General features: G+C 41.3%; 1 protein-coding gene across 2 annotated transcripts in view; it reads right to left on the bottom strand.

The window, feature by feature from the left end:
* DNAAF11 (dynein axonemal assembly factor 11) overlaps window positions 1-20,465 on the bottom strand; it is a 73,134-nt gene that overhangs the window by 44,967 nt on the left and 7,702 nt on the right. For both annotated transcript variants that reach the window (XM_045812208.2, XM_045812207.2), the window contains exons 2-5: window positions 18,774-18,941; window positions 14,278-14,355; window positions 5,471-5,643; window positions 3,074-3,276 (exon numbers count right to left, since the gene is read on the bottom strand). In XM_045812208.2, the coding sequence (XP_045668164.1) occupies window positions 3,074-3,276; window positions 5,471-5,643; window positions 14,278-14,355; window positions 18,774-18,941 (622 nt within the window). The remainder of the gene's footprint in view (window positions 1-3,073; window positions 3,277-5,470; window positions 5,644-14,277; window positions 14,356-18,773; window positions 18,942-20,465) is intronic.

The raw sequence follows: 20,465 nt of genomic DNA, 5'->3' as shown, positions 1-20,465 counted from the left end.
CCCCCACCCATTTTATGTGCCTATTATAACTTTGATGTAAAACACTGGGGAAAATACAATGAGAAAAGGATATTATAGCATGAACTCACTTATGAACATAGGTTTAAATATTATAAATAAAATATTAGCAAAATGAATGCAGAAATCTATTAAAAATATGCCATGGACAAAGTGAATTTATTGTGGAAATTCAAGGATGGCGTAATATTGGAAAATCTATTAATGTGATTCAAACATTAATAGACAAACATGGCTATCCCAATAGATGCAAAAAAGCATTTCTAAGATCCAGTATCTGTGACGATAAAAGCTCTGCATCAGTTTGGAATCAAAAGAAACCTACTTAACTCTAGCAAAATCCCACAGCAAACACCTTACTTATGATGAGAAATTGGAAACATTCTTTTTACAGTCAGAACTAGACAGATTCTCACTCTTACTGTGGTTACTCTACTCTATACTGGAGGCCTTAGCAGGCACCATAAAGAAAATAAAAAAGCAGAGGCATAAGGATTGGAAAATTTTTTAAAGTTGCCGTTTATAAAAAAAAAAAAATGTGTTCTTCTATATAGAAAACACAGGATCATCTCCAGCATCTTTTTAAAAAGGTCAGCAAGATTGCTTAATACAGTATCAGTATACAGAAATCCTTCATCTCTTTATACAACAGCAAGAACCAATTACAAGAGTATTTTAAAAATCCCATTCTACAAGATACTTAAAAATAAATCTAATAAAAGATGGTGTAAAACCTCTATGAAGAAAATTACAAAACCTTATTGAAGGACTCAGAAGAAGGTCTAAATAAATAGAGAAAGCTATTCCAAAGTTCGGCAAGGAAAGCATCAAAGTCATGAAGATGTCAACTTTCCCCTAATTAACATATAAATTAAAGCAATTTCAATCAAAATTACACTAGGGATTTTTAGGGAATTTGAATAGCAGATTCTAAACTTCTTACAGAAAAGTAAAGAGCTAAGAACAGCTGAGATAAATTTGAAAAATGGGAATACCTCCTACTGAATATCAAGATTTACCATAAATCTACAGCTATTAAAACCATGCGAAGGTTCATCCATGAAGCAGTCTATGGAGCCCAAAAATGGACCCATGAGTACACGAGTAGAGGGGATATGGGAAGTGTGGAGTTACAGATCAGAAGAATAGCATCTCAACAATGGTGAGGACCATTGGCTACCCCTATGGGAAATGACTGTTACCCTACCCAACACTGTAGGCAAAGGTGAATTCCCCATAGACAGATAGAACACCGAAGTAATGAAAAATTTCATAAATGAGACTTTGGTCTCAGTACAAAAATAAACTTAACTACACTACTACTTTTGAATTCTATAAAGCAGAAACACTTATAAAATTAAAGAGTAAAAGTCCAAGGCTGGAAGAAGCTATTTGCAAAGCACATAACCACTAAAGAATTTGCACCTAGGATATAAAAGAACTATAAATCAATAAGAAAAAAAAAAACTTACACAACTTATTTAAAATAGGAGAGGACCTAAAGAGAAGAAATATGAATAGCCAATAAAAATAGAAGCAGATATTTAAGATACAGCAACTCACTAGTAATTCTAGGAATGCAAATTAAATAAAATATTAGGTGGTATTGAACAACCAACTTGATTGGTCCATGTTTTAAAATACCAAATTATCTAGTGTTGGCAAGATCAGAAACTCTCCTACACTGTTGATATAGGAGTATACATTAATGCTGTTTAGAAAATTGGGCAATGAATATAAAGTGGGAAAAATGTTCCTAATTGATGATATGACAATGTCTCTGTTGAACACTCTAGAGAAAGTTTCAAACCTGTGCGAGTAGACATGTGCAACATTCCAAAGAAAATGAAAGTAGGGAAATGATCTAAATGACCATCCAATGAGGGGTGGCTACACCGGGGCTGATCTCCAGCTAGCGCCCACCAGGAGGGCCGTGCAGGCTGTGAGAGCCGGTGCACATCTTGACCAAATCCTGATCTGTTGGGGCCAATGAGTCACCAGCTGTTAGATATTTTGAACATCACATAAACTGTGATTCATTCATCCAACGGAATGTTATTCCCCAGTTAGAACGAATGAACTAGCTCTACCTGTCTTTATACAAAAATCTCAAAAATATTACATCGAATGAAAAGCAAAGTTGTAGAAAGACAACGTTTGTGCTAAAAAAAAAATACACATAGCCACTCTTGTTCAAGGAGGTATAATTACATCATAAATATACTTAAAACATGGATGGGATCACATATACCAAACACGCACTTAACTTTGAGGATGGCGGACCCACCGAAGATGAAAAGAGAATTGGGATAGATGCTTAGGGATATTTTATTTCTTATTTTTAAAAAGATCCAAAGCAAACATGCAGACTACTGATATTTATTAAATCTTGGTGGAACTACAGTGTCTATTGATTTTTAAAACACTTACGTATGTCTCAAATATTTTATAATTATTATTTTCTAAGATTAAGAGATTCTGTTTTCAAAATATTTAAAGCTTTCACTATATGGAATCCAATCAACTAACCATAGCTGCAATTCACTTAAAATAAACAAGCACGAAAAATTCATGCTCGTAAAAAAGACCAATTTAGAGACTTATTAATCACATTAAAATGTATTCATTATATAATTCACAAAAAGAATATTTTATGATGCAATCAAAATTATGTGATTTATAATAATGTGATTTACATTTAACTTTTCTAAAATATCCCCACTATTATAAATCAAAGTACACCTGCTAATTCATCTTTCCTGTGAATCTTACAGAGATTTGTCTGAGGATAATTTCAGATGCAAATTAACTTTGCTAGCTTGGAAAGGCATTTTTTTCCTAAGGGAGGAAAGCTACAGATAATTGACCCAAACAATGAGATGTTCCTACTCTTGCCTCCAAAAGTCACATCACATTTTATTCTTCAAATCAACCACCTGAAATAGGATACTGTGAACACTTTGGGAAGTGAAAATGGTTTGCAGCATTTAACCGAAGTTAAGTGGAAAGTAAGCTCTTGTAATTTGTGCGTAGAGTAGCACTGACGTCTGCCTACCTCTGTCCCTCAAAGCCTGGGTAATTTCTGCCTTTGGCTTCATTTTCCTCCTCTTCTCGCAGGTTCCTCTGAGCCTCTTCCTTGTCTTTGGCTCTTTTGAGGCAGTAAGCTTTCTCTTGCTCTCCGATTTGTTGTTCAATTACTGGAAAGTTCTGCAATGCCTGAATCCTTTCTGATCGCTCTATTTCTTTACCGTCCAGCCACTTGAATAAAAAACAACCAACATGGTGCAATTATTCAAAAGTCACAATTTGAATCAGCCCCAAGTTGACTTTGATTGGAATATTGTGAATTTAGAAATACTAAGTAATGCACCATGGTGGTATGGAATTAAAAGCAAAGTAATTAATGGGAAACACCAGAAACTTTGATCAAAATCAACGTTTATTTCATACAATTGACAGAGTTACAAAGTATCTTTCTGGTAAAATAATAAGTAGGTCTTCTGTTGAAACCCATTATTAATGATAAACTCTCAAAATATATTGATTTTACAACTGCTCACTATATAAAGAATGTCAAAGCTTCAAGTCAAACTACAGCTCCAAAGAGTAACAATGACTTTTCAAATGCTCTTTACAAAAAAGGGCCTTGTATGTTACACAAAGTTGGGCCCTAATACAAATGGGCCCACATTCTACCCTCAACAGCGAGATGCACACACTACACTGTTAACTGTTACGGTCACTGTTTATACCTGGTGTTTTTATAGTGATTTTCTGAGCTGAAGTAGTAGAATAATTAGCTGGATGGGCCCAGTGTAACCACAGGGGTCCTTATAGGGGAAAGAAGAAGGCGGAAGTGTCAGGGTCAGAATCAGGGAGAGATTAGAAGAGGCTATGCTGCTGGCTTTGTGGATAAAGGTAGCGGGCTACCAGCTCAAAAAAGCAGGCGCTTCTGGAAGTTCAAAATGCAGGGAAACGAATTCTCCCCTGAGGGCGGCAGAAGGAACAGGGCCCTGCCAACACCTTAATTTTAGACTTCTGACTCCAGAATGGTAAGAGCACAAATTTGTGTTGTTTTAAGCCACTACATTTATGGCAATTCATTACCACTAATAGGAAACTAATACAAAAGGAAAAACACACAAAGATTGGGTAAAATATAAACTTGAAAAATTATCAGGATCAGTAAAATTATAAATCAAAATTATAATGTTGATATTTGGAAAAATAATTTACAGTATGCTTTGGATACAAGGACTCATATGGGTTGCAGGTCTCAGGCACCAGGCCGACAGCTGTCAATAGCTTCCAGGCTGAACGCACAGCAATGGCAGGGCCTCCCGCTCCCTTCCAGGGAAGTGGCTCATAGCGGTTTGCCGCAGGATCCATTTCTATGATATTCTGGTTCTCATCAGTTCATTTTTTTAGAACGTCATTGTATAATGATGATCACCTTAGGTTATACTTGAGCTAATTTATCATTTTATTCTAAATATATATTCCAGATTCAATTACCTGAGTCACTCATTCTCTTAATCAAAAAAAAAAATTTTACATTAGAAGAAATGTGTTCCATAAATCCAGCAATCTCGACTATGCAGAACACAGCAGTCTAAAAGCAAACATCCTCTGAGGATAAAAGAAAAGGCCTACCACGAAGGCAATGCATCCCTGCATTTTCTTACAGAAACATGGGGCTGCAGGCAGGTCAGAAACTCTTGGAATTACATGAAAATTAACGTTACTAGTTGAATAGAATCAGGTATATGCTTTCTCTAGAAACCATCTGTTTTTCCCCAGGTTTCAAAAACATTAGGTGAGGGGAGATACAGCATAACAGGCTAACACATAGAGCAAAGGCTCTCAAATGAGGCTTCTGGGCCAGCAGCATCAGTGCTATCCGAGAATTTATTAGAAATGGGAAATCCTGGGTGCCGCATCAGACCTATGAATCCGAAACTCTGGGGTGTGGCCCAGCAAACACCACCCAAGTATTCCAAAGCATAGCAAAGTCTGAGAACCACGAACACAGAGAATGAGTTAAGAGAAAGCAATGAAAAAAAATTATTACAAAAGCACAGTAGTTTAAGACAATGTAATACAAAGGTATATAGCCGTCATCTTCTCAAAAACTCTAAGCTTTTGGTTTGCTATTAATAATGATGAATGCCCTCCATGACTATGATTTGCGTTTGTCAAGAAATAGCTCAGCTAAGCTCTGTTGTGTTCTGAACGAGAAAGGAGAAATTTATTTACTTTATTTTTCAAAAGTTTATTAAAGCTATTAAAACAACTTTAAAGTTTCAGTAAATCGAAGAATTAGTTTTGATTTTCTGCAATATTCCATTCTCTAAAACCACACATTCCCTGACAATGCTGGGAATAAACAGGCATTATGGCAGTCACTTGTTTTCATTTCTCCGAGATTTCTGCATCATTAAAATAAGCATACCTTTAATTGTTGAAGAGTTGCCACCACGAACTGCCTGTAGCCGTCAAAGTCAGCACACGGGTTACCCATGAGAAAGAGCTCCTTCAGGTGGATATTGTGCTGAAGGGTTTTAATGCTGCTCAGCTCTCCAATGAAATTTACCGTCAGGTCAAGTTTTTTCAGTCCTTCGCATCCTGTTGAAAGAAGTGAAAAGAAAACAAAGCAAAAAAACAAAAAATCACACTGGTAATGAAATGGGTACAACAGCTCATAGTTGCAATATTTTAAGTATGCTGATTAATTGCATGGCTTACCAAGAAGTGGATTTTCAGAAATACCAATTCACTCGCTTCTCTATGTGCATTTCCCCTTCATCCCTCCAGCCAGGGGAAATCACTTTCCCCGCCGTATCTGCAAGCCCTGGGCTGGGTGACATGTGGATTTGGTCACTATGTGCTGCTAGGGTGGACACGACATCAAAACAAAGCTCCTTCTAGAGAGAACACCAGCCATCTGTTCTGAGAATTTTGCCAGGGAGGTAGGACACATTTCGCCATGAAGGGTGATGGCAGGAGGGGTCCTCAAAAGGAACAAGAGTTCATAAAAACCCAGGCATCAGAATTAATATTTACAAAGTCACCCTGAAGGGACAGAATGACTCCAAGACCACTAAGAAGTGCACCGGAGGTATCAACAAAGGTAAAGAGAAAGAGTTTGGTCCTCAGGAGTAATAGAAAAAGGACGAGTCACCAATGCAAAGATGGTAGTAAATCTGCCCATTCACCTTCATTATGCAGATGGCTGGATGCTACAGAAATGTGAATCAATGCCCTTCACTCATGTCCCACGGAAACTCGGTAGTTAGGAATGCAGACTTTAGAATTAGGCAGATAGGAGTTCAAGTTGTATCTTGGTCACATCCTCGCTGTGTGATGTTGGCTAAGTTACAAGCCTCAGCCTTCACCTCTGTGGTATTATAACAGCACTGGTACCCAACTCAGGGGTTGCTGTGAAGACAATAGTAGATGTTTCATGTGAGGTACTTAGCACAGTACCAGCTCACCCAGAGAGCTTCAGTGAACATTAGCTAGGATGAGAAATAACCCAATAAGCACTCTTAGGATTATGTTGGACAAAGCGCTTATAGGGTAAGAAGGATGCTTGCTTTTCTGTGAGCAGAGAGTCTGCAGGTCCTCGCTGTGGACTTAAGAAGAATCGACCTGGTTTACACAGCAGCCCCTGTGTGCTAGGTCCAGTAGAAGGCTGTCTCCCCCATGGCTGGCTCATGGTTATTGGATCGACTTGGCAGATTTTGTGGCCATTAATATCTAGAGAGCCACCTCTAGCTGAAAACCCAGCCCTACCTTGCTGTGCACCCATTTCTTCAAGCATCTACATGCTCCAGGCTTCCTGATTATATCCTGCTTTTCTGTTGTTGTTTTGTGGCTATATAACTTAGGGGAAACTTTGGTTCCTGATATTGTAACCTCACAAGTATGGTCTTGATTCAGATGGGTTCATAGCTCTGCAACCGTGTCACCTTTTGCAAGGTTCTTCTTGTTGCTGAAGTCTATATGATGGAACCAGCTTCATTAAATGCTAGCGTTCTCTCTTCCTGACCCCCCCCCCTTTTTTTTTTAAGATTTTATTTATTTGACAGAGAGAGAGAGAGAGACAGCGAGAGAGGGAACAAAAGCACAGAGAGTGGGAGAGGGAGAAGCAGGCTCTCCCCGAGCAGGGAGTCTGACTCAGGGCTCAATCCCAGGACCCTGAGATCATGACCTGAGCTGAAGGCAGATGCTTAACAACTGAGCCACCCAGGAGCCCCCTCCTTACCCTTTCTTGATGCTAGCACCTGACTCCACCTTGTCCAGAATTCCACGTTTTCCTCCTATCTAGTCATATCCCAGACCAGAATCTTCCAAATAAGATAGTTCTACCCTTGTGCTTCCAGATGTAGGGCCTCACCCTAGAGGCATCCCTCCATGCGTTCATTCATCCATTCATCCAGGAGTTAATGGGCCCCTGCTATGACCAAGGTACTGAGCCAGGTCTTCAGGATAAAGTGGTTGAAAAAAAAATCCATGGCATTTCACCTCAAGCTTATGTCTAATATGGAGAAAGGAGAAAAAAAGATGGGCATTCCAGGAAAAAAAAAAAAAAATCTTGGTGCAAGGAAGTGAATCTGGAGAAGCAGGCAGAGCCAGAAGTAGGCAATGCTTATCGTTATATTATAAGCCAGCCTAAATCAGTATGTACTGGTTCTTTCTCCATCCCCATTCATTGTTCAGCCCATTGGTATTGCCTTCCACCCTCAATATTCTACTAGATTCGCTCCTCTAAAGGTGACGAAGGAGACCTTCATGTTGAGAAATCTAATAGACCCCCTCGATCCATTATGTCCCTAGAACAGTCCACGCATATGGCATGATTGACCATGAATTCTTTGTAAAAAAACTTTTTTAAAACTTCATTTTATTTTTCTTTTTTTTTTTTTTTTTTTTTTTTTTTTTTTTTTTTTTTAGATTTTATTTATTTATGTGACAGAGAGACAGCCAGCGAGAGAGAGAACACAGCAGGAGAGTGAGAGAGGAAGAAGCAGACTCCCAGCAGAGGAGCCCGATGTGGGACTCGATCCCGGAACGCCGGGATCACGCCCTGAGCTGAAGGCAGACGCTTTAACGACTGCGCTACCCAGGCGCCCCTATTTTTCTTTTTATCTTTATTTATTTTAAGTTCTTGTTTTAATTCCAGTTAACACAGTGTTATATTAGTTGTACAATATAGTGTGTATTAGGTGTATAATATAGTGATTCAACAATTCCATACATCACCTGTTACTCATCATGTCAAATGAACTTCTTAATCGACCATGAATTCTCTCTGAAATGTCTCAGTTGTCTTGGAAACATGATACTACTCTCCCCTTGTTCTCTTTTATAATGCAGCTTAATACTCTCGGTCCCTTTTACAGACTTTTGCACACCATTGACAGTAATATATCCCAGATTTCCATCCTTGACCCAATATTCTCTCTCCTCAAGTTTCTCTTGATGACAGCAGTCATATTCCCAAATTCTGATGAGTCCCAAACAATAACCTCATATCTGGCCGTCCAGCTGAATGTAATATTGCTATTTCCAAACGCCTGTAAGACATCCCATTCCATGTGTCTAAAAATGAACTCTTCATATTTTCTCTCACTCTCCACTCAAGACAGCTTTCCTGACTCCTTGATGTCTAAATCCTATTAATGTCATCACCATTTTGGTATCAGATGCAAGAGTCAAGTGACAGCTAACTTGAGTGCTAACCTACATTGTTCTCTTAGCCCCTTCACTTCAACAGTCACCAAGCCCTGCAGATATCAACCCCCACATTCTTCCCACCTACTTCTTGTCCACTGTAATCCTATTACCAACAGGCCAGCTCAGGTTCATATCCTCTTGTGCATGCAATATGGCGTATCTCCTAAGTCATCTCCCTGTATTTTGAGAACAGGAAGGAAGTAAGAACAAAAGGAAGAAAACAGTGACATTTGAAAGACTCCAACATGTTCAAAAATATATGTACTTTTGATTTTGCTGTAATTTTGTAGATGAAGGACCCTCCAAGTGCTCATTATATTTTTCAAAGTGATAAATCTTAATTGTTCTTATACTTGGCCTACCCATAAGAAAGTAAACCACATCTGCCATCCTAACAAAAAATTCTTGCTAAACTAGCCAGGCTTGAGAAAGCCTCTTCTTTCAAGTTAGGCACTCTTTCCTTCAACTGAGTCCCACTGTCCATCTGTTCTTCGAAGATCCACCTCGAAGGCTCATGGGGGTGAGCAGGTCATTAAAACTGACAATGTTGATTTCCCAAGGGGGGAACCTCACACTATTAGAAACCCCACCTCTCCTTCCAGGTTAGAGTGGGTAAGGAAGAGGGATAGAAAAAGAAGGCAATTTATTATGTCCCAGTGAATCCAAAACAGAGGGGGTTAAAGTATGCTAGCTAGTTTTTGCCATCTAGCAAAACATAAAAATAAACAAGCAAAAATCCATCTTTTGTTTAAAATTATATTGAGATTTGCTCAAGCAGGTGGGCTGAGTATGTATAACCATCTTCCTCCTCTCACCTTAAACCTTTAAAATTAAACAGATCTTTACCAGCCAATATGATGCATCCTCCCTCCCTACTACCCATCCCCCCAAACATATCCTCCAAGGACCCTGCACCCAGAGCCTCCCTCTTGGAGCTGGAAGGTGGCGCTCTCAAGAAGTGCCCAGATAGAGGCCAGCAGAGGGCTGCGGACTACAGTTCCCAAAGCTCAAAAAGACAATAGTGACGATGCTGCCCTCTCGTGGCAGATGAGCAAAACATTCGGGAAAACAACTGTGTCCTTCAAGATCCCTTCTTAACACAAGCCCTCGACATGCCAACTGAGAGTGAGAGTTTTAATTATTTCTCTGACATTACAGACTGACATCTTACTCTCACAACACAGGCATACGGAGCAAATTTTGTTATTCCACTTGTTCACATGAGACTGCGGAACGGGGCTGTAGAGGGGCAGCTGGAGGAGAAGGATGGCTCCATTTCTAATGCAGAAAAATGCCCATGATGGAAACTCTTCCCAGTTCCAGCACTGATGATGGCTTTGGGGCCTTTGATCGTGATGGTATTTTAGGTTTTGAGGATGAAAATTCAGAACGTACGATGAATACTTAAGTCTTTGTTGCTATGTAACGTTGATAGTCACCAAAAGACCCATTTCTACACTAGGAGGCAAACAGGCTAAAATCCACCATACTCTAAGTGAAGTCCTCGAATTTTAGCTATTGGCAGATGGGAGCGGGGTGGGGAGAGCAGCTCGCCTGCCTCTGCTCCATGCCCCTGTACTCCAGGCTCAAGCCTGCCAGTCTCCATGCCCTGCCCACTCACACAGAGCCCCCAGTAGCCCTGCCAGCCGCGTGAGAGGCCAGATGTGGAAAGAGAACCTCACAACCACAGAATGAGCCCATACCAGCCACCTAATCAGCCAAATCCTTCGTGATCATGAACAGACACCAAGTGTTACAAGGCATTTAAAGTAAATAAATAAATAAAAGCACAAAATAGAAGCCTGCAAAGCAAAACAGGAAAACTTCCAGAATGCAGAATGACAAGACAAAGAGGTTTAAATAAGGATTAGAGGGGCGCCTGGGTGGCACAGCGGTTAAGCGTCTGCCTCCGGCTCAGGGCGTGATCCCGGCGTTGCGGGATCGGGCCCCACGTCAGGCTCCTCCGCTGTGAGCCTGCTTCTTCCTCTCCCACTCCCCCTGCTTGTGTTCCCTCTCTCGCTGGCTGTCTCTATCTCTGTCAAATAAATAAATAAAATCTTAAAAAAAAAAATAAATAAATAAATAAATAAATAAGGATTAGAGGGTAGGAGAAATGGAAGCTCAATCTGGTACAATCAAAATCCATTTTAAAGAAGTTCTAGGGGAGATGAGAGAAAACAGAGGTGATGGGTATGTCTGTTACCTTGACGGTGGTGATGGGTTTCACAATGTGTGCATATATCCAAACTCAACAAATTGTGTACATTAAATACGTGCAGGTTTTGTGTATCAATGATATTTCAATAAAGCTATTTTTTTAAAAAACACTGTGCTTCAAAGAACACCATCAGAGAGTTGAGAAGAAAACCCTACAAAATGAAAAAATATATCTACAAATCATATATTTGATCAGATTCTAGTATCCAAAATATATAAATAGGCCTTGCGACTCAACAGTAAAATGACAACCTAATCAGAAAGTGGGCAAAGGTTCTGCATAAACATGTCTCCAAATAAGGTATACAGATGGCCAATAAGCACAAAAAAAATGCCCGAGCTCATCAGTCATTAGGCAAACGCAAGTCAGAACCACGGTGAGATACTACTTCACGCCCATCAGGATGGGCCTATAGAAACAAACACACAAATAAAAACACAAAATAACAAGTGTTGGCGAGGATGTGGAGAAGTCGGAGCGCTCAGAAACTGTTGGTGGGAATGTAAAATGGTGCAACTACTTTGCAAAATAGCTCGCAGTTCCTTAAAAAGTTAAACGGAGAGTTACCACGTGATCCAGCAATTCCATTCCCAGGTGTATACTACATTAATTCAAAACACATGTTTATGCAAAAACTTGTACATAAACTTGTTCACAGCAACTTTATTCATAACCAAAAACTGGAAATAACCCAAACGCTCATCAGCTAACAAGTGGGCAAACAAAACGTTGTGCCTCCACACAGTGGAATGTTACTCAGCCACAAAAGGGAAGGAAGTACTGAAACGTGCCACAGCGTGCATAAACCCCGAAAACATTATGCTACAGACACAAAGGACCACATATTGTACAATTCCTTTTTCATTAAATGTTCAGAATGGGAAAATCTATGAAGACAAAGAGTAGATCAGGGGTCAGGGCAAGGAGTGAATGAGGAGTGGATGCCAATGGATACAGGGTTTCGTATGGGGTGATGGACTGTTCCAGAACTGGATAGTGATGATGGGTGCAGAACCTTGTGAATATACTAAAAACCACTGGCTTGTATATTTTAAAATGGTGAGTTTTATGATATGTGAATTATATATCAATTACAAAATAAATGGTTCAAATATTTCAATTAAGAGACATTTTGAGAAAAAAATACAATTTTCCACATTCACCTTATTTTATTTTTTATTGAGGTATAATTGACATACCGCATTATATGAGTTTCAGGTACACAGTGATTTGATGTGTGTATAGATTGTGAAATGATCATCACCAGAAGTCAAGTTAATATCCGTCACCTTACAGAATTACAGAATTTTTTTCTTTGTGATGAGAACTTTTTTTTTTTTCCCCCCAATGTTCGAAGCTTTTATTAGTAAGTATGCTGGCATTATAAATAGGCCAGGATTCCTTTCTGGACCCGGTTTTGACTCATATGTCTCTTGTCATTATCCATTTTCACTCTTATAAACTTCTGAATAAAAATTATCTGATTTTCTTCCAAATTTATCTTAGCAAATTTTTAATATTTTTTTATTCTTTTTTATTATATTATGTTAGTCACCATACAGTACATCCCTGGTTTCTGATGTAAAGTTCGATGATTCATTAGTTGCGTATAACACCCAGTGCACCATGCAATACGTGCCTTCCTTGCTACCCATCACCGGCCTATCCCATTCCTCCACCCCCCTCCCCTCTGAAGCCCTCAGTTTGTTTCCCAGAGTCCACAGTCTCTCATGCTTCGTTCCCCCTGTGATGAGAACTTCTAAGACCCACTCTCTTAGCATTTTCAAATATGCAACACAGCGTTGTTAGTTATAGTCGCCATGCAGTGCATTACATCCTCAGGACTTATTTGTTTTATAGTTTTAAATTTTGTACCTTTTGACTTCCTTCATCCATTTTGCCTGTGCCCCCAACCCTGCCTCTGGCAACCACCAAATCTTCTATTCTGTGTATCTCTGAGCTTAGTGTTTTGTTTTGTTTTTTTAGGTTTCATATATAAGTGAGATCATATAGTATTTGTCTTTGTCTGACTTATTTCACTTAGCATAATGTTCTCATTGTCGTAAACGGCAAGATTCCATTCTTTTTTATGGCTGAGTAATATTCCATTGTGTACATGTGTCATGTGTGTGTGTATGCATGTCACATTTTCTTTACCCCAAAAATACATTGGTTCCTTGTTTTATGTGATAATTTTGAGATGCACTAGAGAAATTGTAAAAAATACAATCATTAAAACCAGAACTTAATATAGAATGTATTTATATTCTATAAAATACATATATTTATAAACTATATAAACTATAAAGAAAAAAGATTGATAAAGTTGAGTATATTAAAATGTAAGACTTCTGAATAATACTAGCATCATAATTGGAACAAAGACAAGTAGTAGACTCAAGAGAAAATATTTATAACATATATAAACAAAGGACAAATATCTGGAAGGTATAAAAAAAAAGATAAATCAATAGAAAAATGACCAAAAAATATGAACTAGTAATTCACATGAGAAATAGAAATACTCGATAAAAATCGGAAGGGTTATATGGACATTCAATAATAGTAAGTGAGATGCAAATTTAAAAAGTTATTTGATAACAGTGCCTTCCCATTTTAAAAAAAGATTGCTTACAAAAAGTACTAGTGAGCTTGTGAAAAAATGGGTATTCACATGGACTACCAGTCTAAAAGTAAATTGATACAACCTTTTTGGTGAACAATTTGGCAATGTTTTTCAAAAGGTGCATATTTAAACCCGGGAAATCCATGTCTAAGTGTCTGTCTTTTATTTATACATGCACACAGAGTGAAATGTAAAAGAATCCTCATTGTGGCCATGCTTATTATAGCAAAATGCTGGAAGCCACCCAAATGTCCATCTACAGAAAAATTGGGAGATAAATCAGTGTACTATCATTCTGGTAGCGAGCCCCCATGTTCTGGATATCAAAGAACAAGATAATTTCATAAAAGAAATCAATTTTCAAAACAATACACATAGTATGATCCCATTGATACAAAGCAAATGAAACCAAACTACCTTCTTCTCAACCAAGGGTTAATTTTAACACCACTACCCCTGGGAAGAAAGCCGGGTTAGGAGAGGGCGAAGTGGACTTCCATTTTCAAGTTTATGTATCTCGCTATTGTTTGAATTTTTACCACAATAATTAATAAACATAAGACTTAGGTAAAAGTGTTAATTTGAAAAGTGTACCTATTTTTTACATGATACTATTTAAATTTAGTTGCAAATCTCAAATTTAATTCATAATAAAACATAAGAAGAAAATTCTTACCTTCCAAATTTTCAATTTTTTCGATGTTGTTTAAAGCTAAATTCAAATATTCAAGTTTCTTGAGTTTGCTAACATTTTCTGAAATATACAAAAATATAAGTAATTAACTTTCAAGATAAAAGTGATTTTTACATAATCTGCTGTGAAAATGACAATGGGAATCTAAGCGTTAATGTGGTTCTCAAAACCATGTTGCTTTTTCATGTCTATACCTGGATATTAGACATCCTTGGTTGCCAAATGTGGCATCATTTCTTCCTCCATTTTTCCTAGTAGAACCCACGTCTGCTCTTGTCTCTAGCCAGCTCTAACTCTGGGGAGTTTGACTGAACCAAGCTGGGGCCAGTGCATAGCAATAGCAGTTCCCTTGATAAGGACAGCTCAGGAACCTAGGCTTCAGCCAACCAGCCCACGGCCATCTCCTGACAGCTATGTGATGGAGGGGAGGACATGCACATCGACTGCCCCCAGTCAGATGAGAGGCAAAGATCTATATTCCATGCTTGGGGACTGCCTTTTTCTTTCCCCTGCTGCATGTGAAAAAGGAAGAAGGTGATATCCTGATTGCTACCACAGTCAGCCCGCAGCCATGAGGAAACCACCTATAGGATGGAGCCCACACTGGGACCAGTAGAGCAGAAAGAAGGAATCACCCAATCACCCTGGAGCCTGCCCTGTCTCCAGACTTAGTTGGGTAAGCCACAATAAGTTGGGTTTTCCTTTACTTGAAATTAAGCTCGCCCTGCTCCACACGGGATTGTTGTTTTTAATAAATATGGAAGCTCAGAGAGGCAAACCAATAAGCATACATAAGTCAGAGAATTGCTGTAGGATGGGGACATTTAAAAACACCAATAATACCATAGCTAACATGGTCGAGGGCTTATTATATGCCATGTACTTTTCTAGGCATTTTGCATATATGATATCATTTCATCCTTGTAATAACCCTAAGAGGTAAAAATTACTGTTGGTTCCCTTTTACAAATAAGAATACCCAGGTGCAGAGAATTAATCCACTTGTTCAAGGTCAAGTGCTGAAGCCAGGAAATTTGAATCCAGAGCTTGGCACTAAATCATTACACTACACCCTAGAAGAACAGACCTTTCTCAGAGAACATGAATGTGGGGAACCCTGATAGGGAATGTGCATGGAGAGCACCCCTCACTTAAATAACACTCCTTCTGCCCATTTTCCATGGATATGAGGAAGATCAAACATGACGACTTATGGTTGTCGTCACCTTTACCATCCTTACATTTCATTTTCTTTTAAAGATTTTATTCATTTATTTATTTATTTGACAGAGATAGAGACAGCCAGCGAGAGAGGGAACACAAGCAGGGGGAGTGGGAGAGGAAGAAGCAGGCTCATAGCAGAGGAGCCTGATGTGGGGCTCGATCCCATAACGCTGGGATCACGCCCTGAGCCGAAGGCAGACACTTAACCGCTGTGCCACCCAGGCGCCCCCCATCCTTACATTTCATTTAAAATTTAGAAAATATCACTTATTTGTTCACATAGACCTAAGAATAACACTTTGCCTCTCTGAGCCTCAGCCGACTCATTTTTTAAAATGAGGATTTTAGAATAAATTACTAATGTTTCTTTCAGCAATTAGATGATTTTAAGTAATACTGATGTTTCCAGAAGGTTCTCCAGGCAACACCTGAGCATTCACTAGTCAACAGATTTGTGGAGCTCTACGTGCCCAGGATTATGACCAACAGAGTGTGCAGTCTGTATCTTGAACAAAAACACCTACAGTTATTATCATTAAAATTGCTAGCCTACAATAAAAGACCTGTTCCTTCCCCACCTTTGTTATATGTATAGCCCTCTAAAAGAGTCTTCTGGTAGGAAACAAAAAAATTGTTTGGGAAGGGTTTCTTAAATTATCCCTCAAGAATAATGGATCAAATTGGTCAGGGGAGGGGCACCTGGGTGGCACAGCGGTTAAGCGTCTGTCTTCAGCTCAGGGCGTGATCCCGGCGTTATGGGATCGAGCCCCACATCAGGCTCCTCTGCTATGAGCCTGCTTCTTCCTCTCCCACTCCCCCTGCTTGTGTTCCCTCTCTGCTGGCTGTCTCTCTCTGTCAAATAAATGAATAAAATCTTAAAAAAAAAAAAATTGGTCAGGGGAAAAAAATGGCTCTACAGATAAAAAGTTACAGCATCTCTTGGACAGCGGGAAGGGAGTCCGCCAAACCATGGTTCCAGCCCAAACCGCCCCGGAAGCAGTTCTCACCAACGGCCATCACCAGACCCACAGACCAAAGCCATGCCCCAGGGCAAGAGGCTCTGCTCTTACTTCCAGGCCTTGGGCTCACTGGGAAGCTGTTACAAATGCACATTTGGGGCGCCCACCCTCAGTTTCAGTCAGTAGGTCTGGGATGGGCTGGAGCCCCACTTCAGCAAGACCCCCGGAAGGTCCTCGGCTCACACTGGGATCCACACGAAGCACAGCCTCCCCCCGAGCCCGTCTGTCTCTCCCCAGGAAAAGCACAGCTCTAGGAGAGGCAACTGTTCCACAAACTTCTACCTCAATGGCGCCAGAGCAAGTGTGAGTCCTGGAGAGATACTTTCGCTTGCTAAATAAGCGCCTGCATGCCGATGGGTGGAGCGGCACTGAAAAATCCCATTATTAGGATTTAAAAGAGTGTTTAATTTAAGAATACTTTGGAAGCAAAAATTTAAGCTTCCTCACAGCTCTGAAAAGGCCTGAAATACTATGCTACTAATTAGTAATTGTGATGGACCCAGCTGTGGAGATGAAAATTTCGGGAACTCTTTTAGATCTGTACAATTAGGACGGCTCGTTAATGCCCCCCTGCATCAAAGCGGCTGGTTTTCTGTAACAGCCTTTTTAATTGAACTGGGTGCCAGAGTTTCTAATTTCTGGTAAAGTGAAAGATGCCGAAAATAATTATCTGAAGAAATATAAAGAATTGTAATAAATCTTCAAAAAAAAATAACGTAAATTCTAGGCTTTTTGCAACCCGAGGACCAATTCTCAATTATCCGCCAAACCAGGGGCAAAAAAATATCTCAGCGGGGTTTCTCACCCTCAGGGATACCAGCGTTGTGGGCCCGCGAGTTCTTTCTTGTGGGGCCATCCTGTGCAGTGCGGGATGGTGAGCAACATCTCTGTGCCTTATACGCGGTAGCGCCCCTCCCCCCACACACTTGGGACAACCAGAACTGTCTCCAGAGGTTGCCAAACAGCCCTGTTGAGAACCACCGCATGTCACCATTGCTAGTTTGAATATAACCTCAAAGCTGACCTCTGGCTCCAGCTTTGCCCGCGGGGGTTGGCGCTCCTTCTGCCTCCTGGACCCTAAGCCCATCCCTTTCCCCCAACTCCACCCCTACCTCCAGGTGGCTAGCCTGGGTATATGACAATTTTAACAGCAAAGGGAGCAGCTATCATCTGAGTGACTGTTCCACACAGACCCTGGTGTATACACGGCAAGACTAAGTGAACTAACCTAATTTCACACAGTTTTCAGTGGCTGAGGCAGGGACCAAGCCCGTCAGGACTTGTGTCTCCTCTTGCCACTAAACTACAGGTTGCTCTTCCGAGTGTGGGGAGCGCTCCTGTTTCTGGGTGGCAGGATCCCCTGAGAGTGACCCCACAGACCTCCCTTCTCTCTGCCTCTTAACTCATTCTTCCCCAGGGGATTGTGGGGTGCGCCCACCTAGCTGATGGATGAACTTGGAGAAGGAACTGGGCATGGCCAGTCCCCCCCCCCCCCCCGCCAGCTTCTGGGATCTCCCTGCCAGCAGAAAGTACGCACTCTCGTCCCCTACTGCCATACTGCCCTACGTAGGGCCCACATACTACCCAGCCTGCATGCGACCAGGTGGACAGACTGAACTTGAGAGCAGTTTTAGGAAGCCCACTTGGCCGCAAGTCTAAGCCACCTTCTCCAAAAGGTTTTGTCAGTTATAATGCTGAAGTTTCGATCTGTCTACTTCTCATTTCATTCCAAACTGGAGCAGTGAGCGGGGGTACAGGTGTGGAACCCCTCTGATGGCCAATACAGAGCACAATGCCTTGCACGTCCACGTTCTCCATAACCACGGTGGAACCAGCCGCCCCGGGGAAATTGACCAGAGTTTACTCAACTTCCACACAACTCTTTCCGTCCCATGGAGTGGTGCAAGACTACGACGAACGCCTGCATTCTATTCTCCTTCGTTCAAACTTTGACAAAACCAGGCTCTAAATGAGCAGGTCAACAGGTATGCTCCCACCTTTAAGGGCCCCTTGCAACTCCTTGATGGTGTCCCTGGCGACCCTCGGGCAAGGGGACTGAGCAGCGTGGGAGCCCCGGGAGAGGGTCCACGCACAGCTCCCAAGAGCCGGCCCTATTTCCCCATGTGGCTCTTTTTCACCCCTGTTTGTCTTCCTCTAAGAATCACACTGCCCCCCTCAAAGTTCTCCCATTCAAAATGTCAAAGAAACCATGAGCACAAAATCCTGAAGACTTACCAATTTTTCCAATGAGGTTATTTTGAAGATAGAGGATTTTTAAATCCCGGCACCATTTGTCAATGTGTTCTAGTCTTTCTATTTCTTGCTGATGCAAGGAGAGTTCCTCCAGGGAAAAAATTACACAGTCATTGTGCTCGGCATTCCGTCTAATAAGATCTTCAGTGACTGAAAGAAAATTTGTTACGTATTACATCTCCGACACTGTGCTCATCAGCAGGTTATTACATTACGCATGCATTGGTTTTTCTTCCCAGTTAGATGTCAGTCTTCGGGCCGCAGAGATTTTCAAAAGGGAAGAGAATAGAGAGGTGCTGCCTCCTGCTGGTGACACCATGATGAGTCAGAGAGCTTTTGTCTTTTTTTGCACAGGGTCTACCCACATTTTGCTGTCTGGACGAGGACAGAGTGGGAGGGTAATGACTGTGAGAATGTTGACATGGAAGTATCATGTCGAACTGGATGAGACCCTAAGTAGACCAAGACAGGGTGACTCGGAACGAGAGGCATAGTCTGGCTGCCAGAGGGCAAACCATGAAAGCATCGCCCACCATTCAGTAAGGAAAGGTCCGTCCATTCAACTGACGTTTAATAACTTCACTAAAGTCGAAGGAGAAAGAGAGGAGCACCCTAGAGGCTGCACTGCAATCTTATCCAGCAGCTACCCTGCGGTCTGTTTCTGGGAGGAAGAAAAGGAGCCGCTCACAGGAGGAGGGTGAAGAGAGTCCCTGGCCCTCTGGCCGGAGTGCCCTGCAGCACAGGGTCTGTCCTGTTATGGGGGCACCAAGGGACTGAAGACAATGCCCTGGTCCAAGGTTGGAGCCAAGAGCAAGACAGGAGTCCCCTTCATAAGGCACACTCGAGTTAAAGACGTGATGACAAGGGACAAACCCTGTGTTTTCCAGTGTTACTAAAAACATCATTAATTCGTTTGAAAGTCCACATTTTAGGTGGACAGTGGAACGTTGCATGTCTAGCCCGAGAGACAATGAAGATTTATTTACTGCCACTTACAAGTGCCAGGCACTGTCTGAAATGCTTTGCATGTGTTCACATAGAGGAGTATTTACACTTGGCAGATGAGGAATTGAGGCACAGAGTTTAAATAACTTGCCCAAGGTCTTGGTGGTAAGTGCCAGAGCTGGGTTGTGAGTGTAGGAGCTGGCGTCGACCACGGGCTGTTAGCCACTATGCTGCATCACCCCAAACAGGAGCAAGGAGGAGGCTCTCAAGACTTCTCAGGCTTCCTCAATGGTACAGGCTGAGACAGAGTTCATCGCAGCCCCCTCGGCTGCCCCACTTCCGTGCCACATACTGAAGAGGGAGTTTGCCTTTTTTTAAAAAAAATGTGAAAACAGGTATGAACTTGATGATTCGTGTGCAGGCAGCTGAACCGATGTTATTTCTGGTGGTAGGAGATGGGGCTGCTTGCCATGATAGTTCTTTGGAAGAAAGGGGAAATGTAAAGGTCCAGAGATTAAAATACCACACATGGGGAATGTCCCTGCTGCTCTAAGCTTTGGCTCAACTAGCCGGCAGAGATGGCTACACGCCAGGTCCTGGGGAGGGGCAGACCGAAGAGGCAGGGAAAGAGGCTAATAGGGCAGCCCTGACAGCCCTGGCTCACTGGGGTCCCTACTGCCTGTTGCTCTCTGCTGTCTCTGGAGGCCACGGCTAGCAGGCAAGCCAGTT

Source organism: Ursus americanus, chromosome 9, assembly GCF_024610735.1.
Source record: "Ursus americanus isolate L20-20 chromosome 9, mUrsAme1.1.p, whole genome shotgun sequence".
In the NCBI taxonomy this organism is placed as follows: domain Eukaryota; kingdom Metazoa; phylum Chordata; class Mammalia; order Carnivora; family Ursidae; genus Ursus; species Ursus americanus.
The sequence above is the reverse complement of the archived record's forward strand: the minus strand, read 5'-3'. Positions and strand labels throughout refer to the sequence as shown.